Below are 18,287 nucleotides of genomic sequence, written 5' to 3' on the forward strand. Positions count from 1 at the left end.
TCCTCTTCACTATCCAGATTTTACTAACCCTCTAAGGTAAAGCTCAAATTGCACTCCCTCCAAATTTAGCCCATAGAATTCTCTCCTTTATCTCAACTCAAATATAAATATCTACCTCATATGTTAGCCCTCTAGCTTGCATGATCCCTCTTTGATGCCTAAAATACTTGTTTTTCCAGAAAGAATGTAAGCCTTTGAGGGACAGCCCTGAAGAATTTCCCCACACAGGATCTTGGGCACTACTAATAGATGCTCTAGAGATACTCATTGAATTGAAATGGAAAAAAAATTAACACAGAATAGCAACCCTCATCCAAATCCATTAGGGTATTTATTTTTTTCTACTTCCAGTGTTTATTACAGCCTCTTTAGTTAAACTTTGATCATAAAAAAAGGCATATTTTCTAGATATGAAAAATAACTAGTCTTATACATGAAAGATACCTGGTCTTCATTCATTTAGGTGAGACAAGAGAAGAGCGGACATTTAGGAACTGGATGAACTCCTTGGGTGTAAACCCTCGAGTCAATCATTTGTACAGGTAAGAATATTGGGAGACTCTTCCTTAATATGAGGTACCAAGACCTGGAAAGATCCCCAAGATTTCAAATACCACTGTGGTGTGCAATTCTCTTTACAAAGTGTGTGCACCTCGGTGAGAAGGGGGAAATGCCACACTGCGCAGCAGATGTTAAGAAACTCACTTCCATACACCAACCTTGCTGTGTATTTAGTACAAAAATCATAACCCAGCAGCAAAAGGACAAATGGAATCCCTGTTGTAAACCCAAGATCTGCTCAGAAGCAGGCCAAACAGTAAATGTTCACCTAAACATGTTGTATCTCCTATGCCATTTGTTAGAGCCGTATTTCTTTTTCTGGAGGCTGAGTGTTTCTGCTGAAGGGGCAAAGGTGGTCACACCTGGGGGAGACCTCCAGTAAATTCCCTCCCTTTCTCTGAGTCGAGGTTTCTTCACCTCTAAAGATGGAGCTACTGATGCCAGTGTTGCCAAGTTGCTGGGAATGTTCCTTGAGCTAATATATAAGGAATTGCCTGGCCCGCTGCAGGAGCTTCATAAATGCTGAGTATCTGAGAATTCTTTTGTGTTTGTTTTTGTTCAGTGACTTATCAGATGCCCTGGTCATCTTCCAGCTCTATGAAAAGATTAAAGTCCCTGTTGATTGGAACAGAGTAAACAAACCACCATACCCCAAACTGGGGGGCAATATGAAGAAGGTAAACAATGACTCTTTTTTTTTTTTTTTTGGTTGCGTTGGGTCTTCGATGCTGCGCGCAGGCTTTCTCTAGTTGCTTCGAGTAGGGGCTACTCTTCATTGTGTTGCGCGGGCTTCTCACTGCAGTGGTTTCTCTTGTTGCGGAGCTCGGACTTTAGGTGCACGGGCTTCAGTAGTTGTGGCACATGGGCTCAGTAGTTGTGGCTCGCGGGCTCTAGAGCACAGGCTCAGTAGTTGTGGCGCACAGGCTTAGTTGCTCTGCGGCATGTGGCATCTTCCCGGACCAGGGCTCAAACCCGTGTCCCCTGCATTGGCAGGCGGATTCTTAACCACTGCGCCACCAGCAAAGTCCCAAACACTGACTCTTCTGATGTTCTGGTAGGCAGGTGAAGTTATAAGCCTGCAAGAGTACCTTGTGAATACTTTATCAGGAGGCCAAACTTAGATAACTGTTTATCCATGGATTAAATTAGAGTACTGCAATCAGAAACCTGAATGGTTTTATTAAAGTGAGTTCATTATTTCAGTTGATTACTTATTTATAATTCCATCTTGGATGTCTTTAAACTTTATGATGTAAAAATTCTAATTAAGATAATTAGAGTAAGCAGAGCTGCAGGGTTGCTTTTCCCCCAGCAAGATCATCATTCTAATTTTCTAAAGAATCGAAGCCTTGTACTAACAATTTGACTTGTACAAATAGTATGTCTAGTGTCAACGTAATGGGAACAGATTGTTTTGTAAAAGCAGCCACGGGGTTGGCACGAACATCTCCCACCATTTCTCGTGCCTGTGACCCAATGATCCATGAGTCATAGCCACAGGAATACCTGTCCCACATGTCAGTCCACCGTGTGCGTGTAGGATGGAGAATTCAGATGTTCTCTGTCAATCTCTATGAATTCAGCTATTTTAGGAATATTATAGACAGGTTACTTAGTATGGCTCTCTAGTTCTGTAGTGTGATATAGCCATGAAAATGTTCATCATAATAATTCATTTTGGTTTTGCACTTAAAGTACACTATGAATATTTTTTTGGTGGGAGTGAGGGGTTCGATTTAAGAAAAGATAGAAAATTATTTGACTAACTTAGAATTCTAGAATTGCAGAGCCAGGCGAGACTTGAGAGATCAATCAATCTTACCTTATTATTTCATTTTGTGTCTTTATTATCTTATTTTCTCGGGTATTTATCATCATAGAGATGATGACATTAGATTGTTTCCCTTCCTGCTCATTAACAGCTTGAGAATTGTAACTATGCAGTGGAACTGGGGAAGAATCAAGCGAAATTTTCCCTGGTTGGCATTGGTGGACAAGATCTCAATGAAGGAAACCGCACCCTGACATTGGCCTTGGTCTGGCAGTTAATGAGAAGGTAATGCAACTCAGGGGAATGGCATTTTATTGAATGTATTCTTTATCTAGAAAAATACTTGAAAATTTCAGGGATGTGATTTAATTTAATAAAACTATATTTTAAGCTAAACTTAAAACCAAAGGAATGTTGGTGGGGCAGTCCTCTTTTTTTTTTATTTCCGTTCAGTTCTGACAGTTTTGTTTCAGGTACTTTGAAACTCTGTTATTAGGTTCGTCAGTGTTTTAGATTGTTATGTTCTCTTAATGAATCACCCTTTTTCATTATGGAGTGACCCTGTTTATGCCTGGTAATATTCTTTTCTCTAAAACCTATTTTTCCTGATATTAATACAGCCACTCCTGCTTCTTCTTGATTAGTTTAGCGTGGCACATTTTTTTTTCCATCCTTTAACTTTTAACTGATTTGTGTAAATACAGTCACTTATCTTTTAAAGGGACTTTCAGAATAAGGGGGGAAATATGCTATATTTACCTACATATCTGTCATTTCAGGTGCTCTTCTTCCCATGGTGTAGATCCAGATTTCGATCTGATATCATTTGCCTTCTACTTGAAATATTTCTAGCAGGGCGCATCTGTTGGCGAGGAATTATTTCAGCTTCTGTCTGTCTGAGAAAATCTTTATTATGTTTTCGTTTTTGAAAGGTATATTATCTGAGTGTAGAATTCTAGGTTGATAGTTTTTTCTTTCAGTATTTTGAAGATGTGTTCACTGTCTTCTAGCTTGCATCATTTCCAATGATAAATCTGCTGTCATTCCTGTCTTTGTTCCTCTGTATGTAATATGTCTTTTTTCCTCTGGCTTCTTTTAAGATTTTCTCTTTATCACTCATTTTAAGTAATTTGGTTATGATGTGCTTTGGTGTTTCTTGTGCTTGAGGTTTGTTGAGCTTCTTGAATCTGTGGGCTTACAGTTTTCATCAAATTTGGAAAAATCTTGGCCTCTATTTCTTCAAATATGACTCCTGTACCCACTCTCTAGTTTTTGGGGAACTCCAGGTACACATTTATTTGGTCATTTGAAGTTGTCCCAAAATTCACTGATGCTCAAATCATCTCTTTCCTTTACATTTCATTTTTTCCTCTCTCTGTTTCATGTGGGATAATTTCTGTTGCCTTGTCTTAAATTCACCACTCTCTTCTTCTACAGTGTCTACCATTAATTCCATTTGGTGTATAATTTTTTTATCTCAGACATAATAGTTTTCGTGTATAGAAATTTGATTTGGGTCTTTTTGACATCTCCTCTATTTCTTTCCTTAACCTTCTTGAACATATAGAATATAATTATAATAACTGTTATTTCTGGGTCTGTTTCTATTAACTGATTTTTATCTTCATTATGGGTCATATTTTTCTGCTTCTTTGCATGCCTACTGATTTTTCATAATATGTGAGGCACTGTGAATTTTACCTTGCTGTGTGCTAGATATTTCTGTATTCCTTTAAATATTCTTGAATTTTGTCCTGGGATGCAGTTAAGTTACTTAAGCACAATTTGATCCTTTGGGGGCTTACTTAAAATCTTAATTAATCTCGAGCTAATTTTGTCTCTCAATACTGAGATAATCTCTTCTGAGTACTTTACTTGATGCTCCATATATCATGATATTTTTCCACTCTGATTGGTGGGAACCAAATTTATGCCAGCCCTGTGTGAACTCCAAGGACTGTTCTGCCCATTCATTTCTGAAAGTTCTTTTCCCAGCCTCTGGTAATTTCCTCACATGAATGCTCCAAGTAGCACTCAGCTGAACACTTGAGGCAAACCCTCTGAAGATCTCTGGAGCTTTCTTTCTAGATGACTGTCCTCTCCAGGCAGCTCTCTTCTCTCTGCTATTCTGCCCCACACATTCTAGCACCCTGGCTTCCTTGAGTTCTCAACCCTGTCCGCTTGGCTCAGGGTCACTGTCATGCTCTGTTTGAGTTCTCTCTCCCTGCACTGCAGCCTGGAAACTCTCCATGCAATAATCTGGGACAATCTCAGGGTTTACCACATTTGTTTTCCTTCTCTCAGGGACCACTGTTTTGTGCTTCCTGTCGTCCAATGTCCGAACAACATCGTTTCATATTTTTTCATTGTGTTTTATGTGTTTAAGGCAGAAAGGTAAACTGATCCCTGTTATTCCATCATGACCAAAAGCAGAATTTCCTGCTACTTCCTTAACAGAGAACTTTAGATACCTTTTAGAGTCAAACATAAGATTGATTAATGTGAGAGCTATGTGGCCATATTATTTAAGCAATAGCAGAATATAATAAGATACAAATAGAAAATAAATGGTGAGAAAAGTAAACAATTTTTGGTACGAAAGCATGAGTCTGGGAAGAATTCTAGACAGCAAATCTGTAAGCATGATCTGGTTTACTTTTACATGCTTTGCTCTTTCCCCCTTTACTGATAGCTCTGACCAGGCAGAAGTCTTCCGTTCCTTAATTAGAACCTATGTTAGTATGACTTAATTCATTTTTCTACCTGGAAGGAAGCCCAAGAAACCATATGTCACATTACATTATGTCTAACAAGGTAATGGCAGAGACAAGGGTTTGTCCCTAAGCACTGCCGCTTTATTCCCAGGCCACTGTCTGCAGATCCTAATATATATAATGGTCCTTGGAGTAATCATGTCAGTGTCTCCAGGTGAAGTAGGGTGATCAGAAATGATCATAATCAATTTAACTACCTGATTCACATTTGCTTTATCAAGTATGATGCTCCGTTACTCCTTTCTCAACTGGGATCTCTTTAATGATTGAAGGCAGATGTCATAAGGCTTCTCTGGCACAGAAAACTCCAGAGCTAAAGAAACTTTAGCCTCTATTTTACTGCATGTATCTAGAACATCACTGAAAGTTCCTAAGGGCCGTTCTCACTGGTGTATTTTCAGAAACGATTTCTGAACTACTCTCTATTTTCTTTCACATGTGTTTTTAATTCTTAACAGACTGGCTTTTGGTACTGATTGCTTTAAAAACCAAAGCAAAAGTCTTTTTAGTTGCAACTGTTAAATTGACTCATGGGTTTGAAGATGAAATTATCTTTGATATTTTCTATTTTAGTGACTTAAAAAGAAAACTCAGGCCAACTCTATTCTATTTTGAATTTCATAATATCTGAAAATCACCTTGTAATATGATCTTCGTTCTGGAAGTTTTATAAAAATGTGACCCAACATCATAGTTTAAGGCTAGTATATATATGATAAGGGCTAGTTTGCTGCTGTGTCTCTACCTGGTAAATAAGTCATATTTCTCATGAGTCTTTACTATATAAGAATTGTGCCTATAAGCAAATGGACAGAGAAATACATTACTGTGAAAGGCGATGAAATGACTGATAATTATGTAAATGCCACCAGCAGGGTATTTTTTTTTTCTCTGTGTGCCACACATGAACAGATCTAATAAATTTAGAGCCAGTTCTAGCTGGACTTTATTTCATTGGATTTCACAGATGTGCTAATTTGGTCATTTATCTGGACAATAAATGGCATGTCATTTTTCCCTCTAAAAACAAATGAAAGCTTAAACCTCCCTTTCCCCTTGAGTAGCCTGGAAATCGTTCTCAGATTGGAAAGCTGGCAAATTGCACGTGTCTAACTTTGGAGACAAAAGCCTGAGGCAAGTAGGCCGCCGGCAGACAGCCACAACAGTTAGACCCCAACAGATGAATCAAGAGTGTGAGGCAGGCAAAGGAGGGAATTCTCCCCAGATCAAACAGGCTGTGGCTGGTGAACTGGGGATAGGTCCTTGAAAAACAAAACACTGAGGTATGTCCCTCTGGGTCACATGTTAAATAAATAACACAAGTGTTTGATGGCAGGAAAGCACACAAGTCATAATCACAGCCCCTCCAGCCCCACAGCCCATCCATCGTCTGCGGTTGGATGAGGCCCTGGCTTAAGCTGGAGCTCATGGGGCCATTGCATTTTGACAGAGGGCTTCTCAGCACCGCATGGTGTGCAAACACCAGGGATACTGGGATCTTGTCTGGAGGGTTCCATTTAATAATAGCACAGTCCCCCCAAAACATGTTTCATGATAAGGAGTGATTATCTCACAAGGGAAATCCCAGGAAGACACAAGCCAAATTGATTTTTGTTTTCAATTTTGAATCTACATTCGGTGCTTCATGGACTTTCTAGACTGGAGTCTCCAACCTAAATTTTTGCCTTTCTTCCCTTTGTTTTCCTGATGTCCTTACAAGCAGGTGTCTGATTCCGTTTAAACCTCCACATCTCCCTTGAGGTGGCAGGACAACTGTGTGCTCACTAGCACGGTGTGCCACCACAAGGGGCTCTTCTCAGACCCCTGAATGCAGTCAGCTGCCTCCAGGATATTCTGCGTCTAAGATTCCCTGTCCCTTTGTGGCCTTTTGTATTTGCATGAATAGACTTTTGTATAAAGGTGAGCTTCTCCTCTGCACCATTTTCTTCCCTCACTCAAGGAGTGGCTTGAAGGCACTGCTCCTGTCCACTGGAGAGAGTCAACAAAGCAGGCTGGGCCTCCTGGCAAAGGGAAGTGAGAGTTCGGTCCTGAGATGAGTGAGGCTGCTGGAAGATTAAACCTAGTCTGTTTCTCAGGTTATTTATGGACGTGACCTGATGAAACAAACACTAACCCACCATCTCTTAATGAGTGGACTAGGCAGAAATTCTTACGTGGTATAGTAAGTGCTGGTAACTTCATGCACATGCTGTTAGGAAACAAGCCGGTTATGACATAAATGATATGATCAAACCTCAGGCCTTTTTCCAAACTAGTAATATTTTGAAAATCTAACTGGAACTTATCCCATTTGTACTCGTTACTCCTTAGCATTTTGGTCCCATCTCTGGGCCCAGACTAAGCATTTCTCAATTTGACTTTCTCCTTGCTTTTCCTGGGAGAAAGTCATTCTGTTCGTTTCATCTACTACTCTACTCTTTCATTTGCTAGATGCCCAGTATGTACTGGGCACTCTGCTAACCCCTGAAAGCACTGAGATGAATATGGTCTATGGACTCTGTCCAAGGGCACAAGGTAGGCAGAGAGACATGCATATCAACTCCATCAAAAGCTCTGGGAAACAGGTTGGAAGCAAGTGTAGCAATAATGATTAATATACGGCATGGGTCAGAAAAATGATGCTTGAACTGGGACTTGTTCTCAGGATTAGAAATTCACTAGAGAGGAAGGCCATCCAAGGCAGAGCGCGCATCTGAGTCATGGAAGCAGGAGGCAGGAGGACGCATGGTGCGGTCGGCGAGCTGCCGATGGTTCTGTGCAGCGGGAAGAACATGAGTGTGTGTGACCATAAAGCCTTGAAGAAGGAGGGGAAGGAGGAAATGAGAGAGGCGCTGAAAAGGGACACTCAGGTCAAATTGTGAAAGGACTCGTGTGCCATTCTAAGGAATTTGATCTGTGTTCTTTGGGCCTCGGAGAGTCACTTTAAATGACATGACCGGAACAGTAGTTTAGAAAAGGCAGAATGAAGAGGAACCAGCTGATGTGAGGGAGTCTGGGGAGGTGTCATTGAGAGGACTTGGATGCCAGATTGGTCCACGTGATTTTATTGTTTTGATAAAGAAAAGTTGCAGAAACACATTTCCTCCCCATCGCCAATGATAGGAAAGCGCTTTCACCTGAAGGAAGCAGGGCATTGCTCCTATTTCCGAGATTACACTTGGAAACCATGTGGGAGACTGTGGAAGAACTGTGTTTAGCACAGAAGCAGTAACTGGAGGAAGATACCCGATGGATTATGTAATGAGCAAAACCCTGGGCACCAAAGTGGAGGGTGACCTCATTTAGGGAGGCCCTCCAGACAGGACTCAATGGCAGGATACTTGAGTTTCATTTCGGACAACACACACTGAAATTCTAGTCTTTCGTGGGTAATTTGACTCTCCCCCCCTTACAAGACTGAACCGTGAGGCCAGCAGACCTGCCCACCTGCTCTACTGCTTGGCTCTCTCCCTGTGTTTACCCTTTGAGAGAGATTAGCTTGGGGAGTGGTGAGTCTTCTCTGCTCCATGGAATTTTAAGAGCTTGAAGCATCTTCTTAATGTTTCCCCTGCAAAACCCACTTCTCATAACAGTATGTATCTAAGGCAATTCTTACCCTCAAACTAGAGATTAACTAGAGATTAATGTGTATTCCCAATATTTCTACTTCTGTGATACACAGAGGAAACTCTTTTATATTTTTTCTTTATTATGTTGGCTGCCTGGGCTTTGAGGTATAGCTGATTTACAATGTTGTGTTAGTTTCTGCTGTACAGCAAAGTGACTCAGTTATATATATATATACATTCTTTTTCATATTCTTTTCCATTATGGTTTATCACAGGATATTGAATATAGTTCCCTGTGCTATACAGTCGGACCTTGTTGTTTATCCATTCTATATATAATAGTTTGCATCTCCTAACCCCAAACTCCCAATCCATCCCTCGGCCACCCTCTTCCCCCTTGGCAACCACAAGTCTGTTCTCTATGTCTGAGAGTCTGTTTCTGTTTCATAGATACGTTCATTTGTGTCATATTTTAGATTCTGCACATAAGTGATATCATATGATATTTGTCTTTCTCTGTCTGACTTACTTCACTTAGTATGATAATCTCTAAGTCCATCCATGTTGCTGCAAATGGCATTATTTCATTCTTTTTATGGCTGAGTAATATTCCATTGTATATATGCCATATCTTTATCCATTCATCTGTCGATGGACATTTAGGTTGTTTCCATGTCTTGGCTAATGTGAACAGTGCTGCTATGAACATTGGGGTGCATGTAGCTTTTTGAGTTATAGTTTTTTCCGGATATATGTGCTTGGGCTTTTCTGACATTGAATTGTTCCTTGATTTTCATAGTTCCTTTAAGAAAAGTGTCACTGGTTCAAATCCTTTATTTCATTTTCCTTTCCCTGCTTCTCTTCTGCTTTCTCTCTGTACAATGACCGTGGTATTCGCTCTGCAACTCACTCTAAGTATAAAGTTCTATTTTGTTATTCTAAAAGGAACTAATGTCATTACATATTCTTTTTTCCTCAGATGTAATGGTGTTCAGGCCATCTTCTGTGACAGGAAAAACAAAAAACTTTTCTATGCTGGCGACTCTCTGTGAATAGTGAATTCTTTTTTTAAAAATCTTTATTGGAGTATAGTTGATTTAAAATGTTGTGTTACTTTCTGCTGTACAGCAAAGTGAATCACTTATACACATACATATACCCACTCTTTTTAAGATTATTTTCTCATACAGGTCATTACAGAGTATTGAATACAGTTCTCTGTGCTATACAATAGTGAATTCTTTAGCAACTTTTCTCCAGCAATCATTCTTGATTTTGTTCAGGTACACACTGAATATTCTTGAAGAACTTGGAGGTGGGCAGAAGGTCAACGATGACACTATTGTCAACTGGGTGAATGAAACATTAAAGGAAGCAGAGAAAAGTTCCTCCATCTCCAGTTTCAAGGTAACATGCTTGTCTCCTGCTCGCGGCCACCTGACCTTTATGCTTATCTTTATTGCTTCCACTCTGTTTTCAAGAGTGACCTTCAGTGTGAGGTCTTTGAGGTTCCCCCTCCCGTTTTGATTTTGCTTGAATGACCCATTATTGTTTTGACGTTCATAGGCCATTTCATTGACAAATTTCTTGTCGTTTTCTCCCGTAATAATTAATTTTAAAAAACCAATCGTTTTTTACACGGGATTTTAGACGTTTTTCTTCCAAAGTAACGTAAAATATAATGTTTTTTAAATGTGCATAGCTCCATGGTTCAGATTGTTAACATAATGAGGGTGAAATGTAAAATGCTAAAAGATGTCCCATGGGATGGTTTTTTTTGAAAAAAAGCAGTTGTTTACTTGTATCCAAATCCCATTTTTATTAATAACAGCATGATATTTTATTACATTTCTTCACTCATGTTTTATACATTAGCTGGATCCTTCCTCAAGGGTCCTGCGCACTTGATTGACAGTATAATGTCTGCATCATATCTTAACTACATTTTCCTGGCTTAAAGGTCAAGATGGCGGGGAGGGACCCCTTCAGAGTTATATTAACAGGGCGGGTGAGGCAGTTCGTCATGCTATCAATCCTCTGCTTCAAAATCAAGAAAAAAATGAAAATCTCTCCCCTCCCAGAAGGGGCAGAAGGTATATCTCTAGGCTGGGCTCTACCAGGAGTGCCCAGTCGCTGTGAGCTCAGCACAGGAAACGGCCAGCTCTGTCCCGCCTCTGCTTACCATCCGTTTGGTCTGGAGGTCGAAGTGGAGGCTGGTGACAGACGTGAGCAAGTCCTTCCAGGAGGAGACTTGGGAAGGCGGTGGCGAACAGTACAGTAGAGGGGTGCTTGAGGATGGAGCGCGGTCTGAGCACTAGGGGCTCCTTGCTTGTAACAGGGGGCTCGTCATTTCCTCTTCACAGACATCATGAAGACAGCTTTACCATTTTCCTGATCTTTTTCTCTTTTTGGCTGCTTCGGGCGGCATGCGAGATCTTAGTTCCCCGACCTGGGATCCCACCCGCGGCCCCTGCAGTGGAAGCGTGGAGTCTTAACCACTGAAGCACCAGGGAAGTCCCACCATTTTCCTGATTTTATAGTGAGGAAACTGGGGGCTCATTTAACTCCTGAGGTTACAGCTAGTAATTGCAGGTGATGTCCATCAGGGAGGGGAAAGCACCTTTCACCTGCGAGGTGAGGTTATAGAGCGGAGGGTATCCATAGGTCACTTGATGACCATGGCTATGAAGTGAAGAGCCCCGGGCGTGCGTCTCTCTGTAAAACAGCTGCCACTTTACAGGAATGCATCCCATTTCATTACCCAGCAGCTTCTGGGGTGATCCTGTGGGGATTCACTCTTGGGAATGTTTGACAATTTTTTGCTCCTTGTGATGCTCTGGGCTAATTTTCTCCTGTCTTCTCACTGAGTCATTGCGGAATTGATTAGGTCAAAAGGACCACAAAAGGAAAATGTCAAATTAGCCCCACACTGCTTTTAAGTGAAACCCTTCAAAAACTGAGCACAGCGCACCCCGATTAACCATTGCAGAAACAGTCCTGGACTCTCCTCACCTATGAACTCTGCCAGCTGCTGGCCATCTCGCTGCCTGTCAGCCCACCAAGACTGTGGGAAGAAAGTAGGAAAGAAGGTGAAACTCAAATCTCTCCATTTTGCTTCCATTGTGCTTCTTTACCAAAAAATTCTATGGAGATAGAAGCTCAGGCTAATGGTGGAAATTAGATTACGATTATATGTATATTGATCTTAATTTTGTGGTAGTTCTTACATAACCCAGAAGTAAATAAAAATGGACCCGTTCTATTTTTTAAAATAGTATTCTACCTCTACAGAGGGCCAGTGCTGGAGACCTAGCATCTTGCGGGGGTCCTGTGTCTTGTTTCTTGGTTAGAATTGATTCTGATTTGGACCCGCAAGGTATGAGGTGTTTGGACTTGACTATGCTTAGATGGTGACACACAGTTGCCTCGGCATGTCTGTACTCACAGGTGCAGAGTTTTGTGCATTTACACCTTAAAAGCATTCACAGGGAGTTCCCCGGTGGCGCATTGGTTAAGAATCTGCCTGCCAACACAGGGGACACAGGTTCGATCCCTGGTCTGGGAAGATCCCACATGCCGCGGAGCAACTAAGCCCGTGCACCACAGCTACTGAGCCTGCGCTCTAGAGCCCGTGAGCCACAACTACTGAGCCCGCGAGCCACAACTACTGAGCCTGCGCGCCTAGAGCCTGTGCTCCGCAACAAGAGAAGCCACCACAATGAGAAGCCTGTGCACCACAGCGAAGAGCAGCCCCCACTTGCCGCAACTAGAGAAAGCCCACGCTCAGCAATGAAGACCCAACGCAGCCAACAAATAAATAAATAATGTTCCTTTTTAAAAAAAAATCAGGTAGAACCTTTAAAAAAAAAAAAGCATTCACAGCTTTGCGTGTGTCCATCAAACTGTTTACAGACGCCAAAGAAAGAGCCCAAGATTTTAAGTCAGAATACCTGGGTTCAGATCCCAGCCCCACCACTTATTAGCAAGCCACTTAACCTCAGAAACTCCCTTTGCTTGTTGTAAATTAAGATTAGATGCCTCCATCCAAGGCTTGTGGCAATAAGTGAGATAACCTATAAAAAGTGCTGAGCAAATTGTGAGACGCCAATGGATATTAGTTGCAGTCATTGCATTTGATCACATAATTGCTGTCACTGTCTACCTGGACCTGTGGACCCTTTTCTTTCCCTAAGGTCCCCAGGAGAGGAGCATTCACTGAATCCCGTCCAACTGAGCCCGCATCACTCTCCCTGCCTGTCACCTCTGGGATGTCCCCTGAAAATGAAGCGGGGCTCCTCTTAATGTCTTTAGTCTCTCTTTTCTGATGGTTTCTTTTTCAAATCATCCCTTCCTCTACTAATAACCAGTACTTGAATGAAACATACTATATATCAACCTCTCTGCTTTTCTCTAGTTGCTCTAACTTCCTTCCATTCACTATTTGGAAATGACTCCCTGCCTGTTGGCAGACAATGGATTTCCTCCACTTAGTGAACCACCAGGAAGCTACTAGTGATGCCCCTACAGAAATGAACACTGGTTTGAAACACCATGTGCGACACTGTGGCATTTCCCACACCAGGATGTATATATTCGTATTGAAGAGGAAAGAACCACTCACTTTCCTTGAGCCAAATAGAAGTAACTTGGGAGCATATTGTTAAAACCCATGCTTTCTCTCTCTGCAGGACCCAAAGATTAGTACAAGTCTGCCCGTCCTGGATCTCATTGATGCCATTCAACCAGGTTCGATTAACTATGACCTCCTGAAGACAGAAAACCTGAACGATGAAGAGAAACTCAACAATGCAAAGTACGTAAATAAACCTGAGGTCGGGGAGGAAAGGATGAGCCGGTATCTGGGCAGCTGTGAACTCTAGTGCCTGTGCCTTCGTGCAAACGCTTTTAGGTTCACTGTTGATGCTTTTTCTTCTCATGACTTACTGTGTCCCATCTTCATTATTTTCAATACTGGGCAATAGCAGTTTAAGGCTCCAGGTGTTAGAGGGAACAAGACAAAAACGATTGATAACAATTGAAACAATTGAAATTGAAAACAGTTGACTTCTGATTGATAAGCAAGCCTGTAATTTCATAAAACCAATTTCCTAATCATAATCTGTGGGAGGCTTCCTGAATAGAGTTTGTACACGGTGCGTGCAAATATAAACATTCTATTTGTGAATATCTGTGGATATGCATGGGCAGGGATGGGGTTCAAGACCAGAGTCTTCACCAGCTTGAGAGCAACTGCCATTTGCTTTACTTGTAGAATGAGAGTCAGCAGAACCCAAATTTGGTCTGTTGTTAGCTTTTATAAATCAGGTTTTATTTACATAGTTTCTATAGCTCTTTCCCTGATACAATAGCAGAGTTGAATAGTTGTGACAAAGCCCACAGAGTCTGAAATATTTGCTATCTGGTCTTTATGGAAAGCTTGCTTTCCTAGAGAGATGCCTTTCTACCCTAGAGAGGTGCCTTTCTCAGAGCAGGCTGTATTAGTTCCTAGGTCTGTCATAACAAAATACCACAAACAAGGTGACTTCAAACAACAGAAATTTCTTCTCTCACTGTTGTGGAGGCTAGAAGTCCAAGATCAAGGTGTCGGCAGGGTTGGTTCCTCCTGAGGGCTTTGATGGAGAATCTGTCCCACACCTCCCTCATCCTTGGGCTTATAGATGCACCACTGCAGTCTCCATCCCTGTCTTCACATGGCCTTCCCTGTGTTTCTGTGACTTCACGTAGCTGTCTTCTCTGTGTGTGTGTATGTCTGTGTCTCTTCTCCCTCTCTTATAAGGACATCAATCATACTGAATTAGGGCTCCAACCTACCCCAGCATGACCTCATCGTAACTAACTATACCTTAAATAACACTTTTTCCAAATAACATCACCATCTGAGGTACCAGGGGTTAGGGCTTCTGCATACGTTTTTGGGGGGGCAGTATTCAACCCATAACACAAGTCCAGGGTTAACGAATGACTAGTGCCCAGCAGCCCTGCTGTGTATCTAATCCTAGCAGCGCCCTTCTCTCTGTGCCCAGTTTGGGAAAGTGGGGACGTGTGTTCCTGGTATGCTGATGTTTAGCACAATCTAATGGAGAGAAGAGAATTAATTCAACAGCAGTTACAGTAGAGTGTGAGGGATGGTATGGAAGGAGGATCCCAGGGTGCTGTGGAGGGGGCAGGAAGGGAACTGAAGCTCTACCAAATAACATCTAAGCTGGGACGGATTGAAAGGACAAGTAAGAAGGAGCTGGACGGGTGAAAGAGCTAAGAAGAATATTCCAGCAGAGGGAAGAACATGGATGAAGACCCAGAAATTTAAAAAAAAAAAAAAAAAAAAAGGCCTTGAACCTAGAGATGTTCAAGAGGGATGTGATTAAGTTTAAGGAACTCGCCCAGGGTTTTACAATTATCAAGTGGTTCAACTGAAATTCAAAGTCTGACTTCAGAGCCCAGGCTCCTAAGCACTGTCCTGTAAGGGCAAGATACAAAATTACTTAGAAAAATGGGTAAAAAGAATTATATAGAATCCTAAAGGTGGCTATGGTGGCAGGATTGTGCATGGTTGGTTTGGTTTTTGAAGTTCTATTTTCTAACTTTTTAATAATTTTTCCTCTATTTTATAATGGAAAAATTAATTTTATTTCATTAATAGTTAATATAGAGGAAGTGATTGAGAGATGGACAAAGAGAAAGAATGGGGATGCTCTGGCCCGATGCTCTTAAATTAGTTTGATCAATAAAGTAAGAGTAAAGTTATTTCAGGAGCGCAAAGGGAGTAATGGGGCTTTGGGTGGAATGGAGAATCTCTGGAGTAGCCACTGCAAGAAGTTACTAGATAATGAATGAGGAGAAGAAAAGAACTGCCAGGTAATAGGGTGGGCTCATTTGAAAATAGACTACAACTAATAAAAATTATCTTCATATAACTATAAACAGAGCAAACATATTCTGCTACAGCTATGGTAATCTTATGTGGAAAACGTGTAATATAAAACTCTGGTTATTCTACTATTATAGTGTCATAAATAAATACACATACATGGAGGCGAGAATTAGAATGGAACAGGGAAGGAAGGACTTGATAGGTAAGGTCGAGGTATTACAGATGCATTTCCCCTTTTTTCTGCCTTATAAAAATGTTTCTGTAGTTGAAATGGTGTCTGCAGACTTTCCCTAGCACACATTCTTGTTCAGTTCTATGACTTTTTCTGCCACTGTACAGCCCAAGCGAATAAGCATGCTGTAGGCACCAAAAGTGGTGCTAGCTAGGAAGCTCTCTAAGGACAAATAATAAATTTGGTAATTATCACGAGGCTGGACAGCAAGTTTGACAGAGTCAGGAGCTTTGTCAGGCCAGCATTTGCCCTCAAATCTCGGGAGGAACCCAGTGATTGGCTCCAGCCATACCAGGAATGAGCTCTGTATAGTAGATAGTTTATAGTGCCGAGTAGAGAGTATATAGTATAGATTATATAGAATAGACCATAACTATAGACCATAACTATGATCCTCAGGGGTCCCCTTCTTACTTGCTTAGGCTCCCCTCATTCTTCCTCTTTTCTCTTTTAGGTATGCCATCTCTATGGCCCGAAAAATTGGAGCAAGAGTATATGCCCTTCCAGAAGACTTGGTTGAAGTGAACCCCAAGATGGTCATGACAGTGTTTGCTTGCCTCATGGGGAAAGGAATGAAGAGGGTGTAAGGCCCAGCGGGCAGGAATGGAGGCGCACACGCGTTTCTGACTGCTCAGCACCGGGTGCTCCCAGGAAACACGGGGACAAGTCAAACCATTCCAACGTTTTCAACTTGGTGACATTCTACTAGGTTCCAGACAAAATGTGTATCTGTTCAGCCAAGTAGCCTTCGTGTATTTAACAAAAAGTGCTTTATTCTTTGCAAAAGACCCAGTCTCTTACAAATTTTTTTTTATTATTGAATTGATTGCTTTGAAAATCTAGAGACAAAAAGAACTTATTTTCCAGGCACCCTTTCTGCTTTTGCCACTATAGTCAAGTATAGAAGCTGTAGTGTTGTTAATTTTAACATAATCTTTCAAACCAGCTTAAATCGGCTGCTTTCTTGTTTAGGGTGAGAACCGGGAGGGGAGAATCATCAAATCAGCCCTAAAACCGGCTTCTGGAGGCCAGCGTTTGGTCTGTTACGAGCCTCCTTCGTGTAGCCCTTCTGCACCCTGTCTCCCTGTGACTTTGCTCTCCACTCTCTCAGAACTCTGCCTTCTCTGTGGCCGACCTCTGCCGGCCGTCCTCCTCTTGGGGCCATTTGGATTATCTGTCAAATCAGTCAGGCTGTTGGGATCTCCAAGAGTCTCTGGTAACCTGAAGACCTAAGACTCATCATCAGAGCCTTTTCTCAGAACTAGGGTCCCAAATGTCATCAGATTTTATTTTTTCAGCCAATAGGAAGCCCTCTGTTTTTAACCCTACGATTTGGGCTCTGACCAGATCTAACATCTTGAATACTGTGCCTTCAAATAGATTCTTACTTAACTCTTGGTGGAAGGTTCTATCCAAGGAGGGTGTCATTGAGCAGCAAGACACTAGGGGGCAGTGCAGAGCCATAACAAAGCATCTGTTCTTGGGTGCTGCCTCCCCATGTGTTTAGCTCTGTGTGTTAGGTCTAGTTATTGTGGTATGGCTGAATATCTGGTGACTGGGAACCATCTTGCTCTGATTTCATTTGCTCTTAGATCATAGTGCACGTGATTGCTGCCAAGCCATAGGACCGATGTTTACTTTTTTGGTACCCTCAAGCTCCCAGGGGCCATGTGTGCCAATGACCAGTGACCCCCACCTCACCCCCGTACCCCAACACACACACACACACACACACAAACACTCACATACACACATACCTAGCCAGGTGTCAAGCTGGGTAATAACTGGCTGCATTGCTTTGCGAAGAGCTAATGACTGGATAGTTAAAAGAATTCCAAAATAAAACCAGAGGAACAGTGTGAATTTGAGCAGTTCTAATAGACTATGCAATTTCCTTGAAAACTTAACCAAAGGCTAAATAGCAACCGAGCACCGGGCACCAACACTAGACCCCCTCTATCGTGCTGGGAGGGCTCATCAATGAGGTATCTTCTTTAGGGGTGGTATGTAGTGGAACTTAGCCATTTTTCAAAGCAATTGAAATGCATCGCCCCAGATCTGCTCCACGGCAGTGGGCTCAGGAAGCCGACATGTTGGCTTCTCCCGGCCCATAACCTGTGTTTCTGCTGCATCTGAATGCAAAGTGGCTGGCTTTGTCTTAATCTGCACTTCATGTAGCCTCAGACAATTCTCCCCCGTCTGCCTCCAGGAAGAATGTTACTGCCTTAAAGGACAATGAAGAGAAAGTAATGCTCAAGTTCTCTCCAAATAAAATGTTCCCTGTATTGGACGTCTCCTGAAGGTTTCGTAAGAGTGTACCCTAACTTATTCATTCAGCCAACACGCACCGAGGGCTGAAATGTGCCAGGCACTGCACACGGTTTTGGGAAAACACCTGTAAATAAGGCAGGCATTGCGCTCAGCTGATCAGGAAAGACTGATGATAAACAACTCCACTGACAGCTGTGATGAACGATTGATGCCGGCA

At 41.9% G+C, this 18,287-nt stretch overlaps 1 protein-coding gene across 4 annotated transcripts in view; it reads left to right on the top strand.

Moving 5' to 3' along the window:
- The window catches only part of LCP1 (lymphocyte cytosolic protein 1), an 82,060-nt gene extending 63,976 nt beyond the window's left edge, over positions 1–18,084 (top strand). For all 4 annotated transcript variants that reach the window (XM_036831869.1, XM_036831870.1, XM_036831867.1 and 1 more), the window contains 6 exons: positions 464–542; positions 1,124–1,238; positions 2,484–2,617; positions 9,959–10,082; positions 13,364–13,488; positions 16,254–18,084. In XM_036831869.1, coding sequence (XP_036687764.1) covers positions 464–542; positions 1,124–1,238; positions 2,484–2,617; positions 9,959–10,082; positions 13,364–13,488; positions 16,254–16,386 — 710 coding nt within the window. In that variant the 3' untranslated portion in view covers positions 16,387–18,084. The remainder of the gene's footprint in view (positions 1–463; positions 543–1,123; positions 1,239–2,483; positions 2,618–9,958; positions 10,083–13,363; positions 13,489–16,253) is intronic.
- The last annotated feature ends 203 nt before the right edge of the window (positions 18,085–18,287 follow it).

Source organism: Balaenoptera musculus, chromosome 18 (assembly GCF_009873245.2).
Source record: "Balaenoptera musculus isolate JJ_BM4_2016_0621 chromosome 18, mBalMus1.pri.v3, whole genome shotgun sequence".
Taxonomy (NCBI): domain Eukaryota; kingdom Metazoa; phylum Chordata; class Mammalia; order Artiodactyla; family Balaenopteridae; genus Balaenoptera; species Balaenoptera musculus.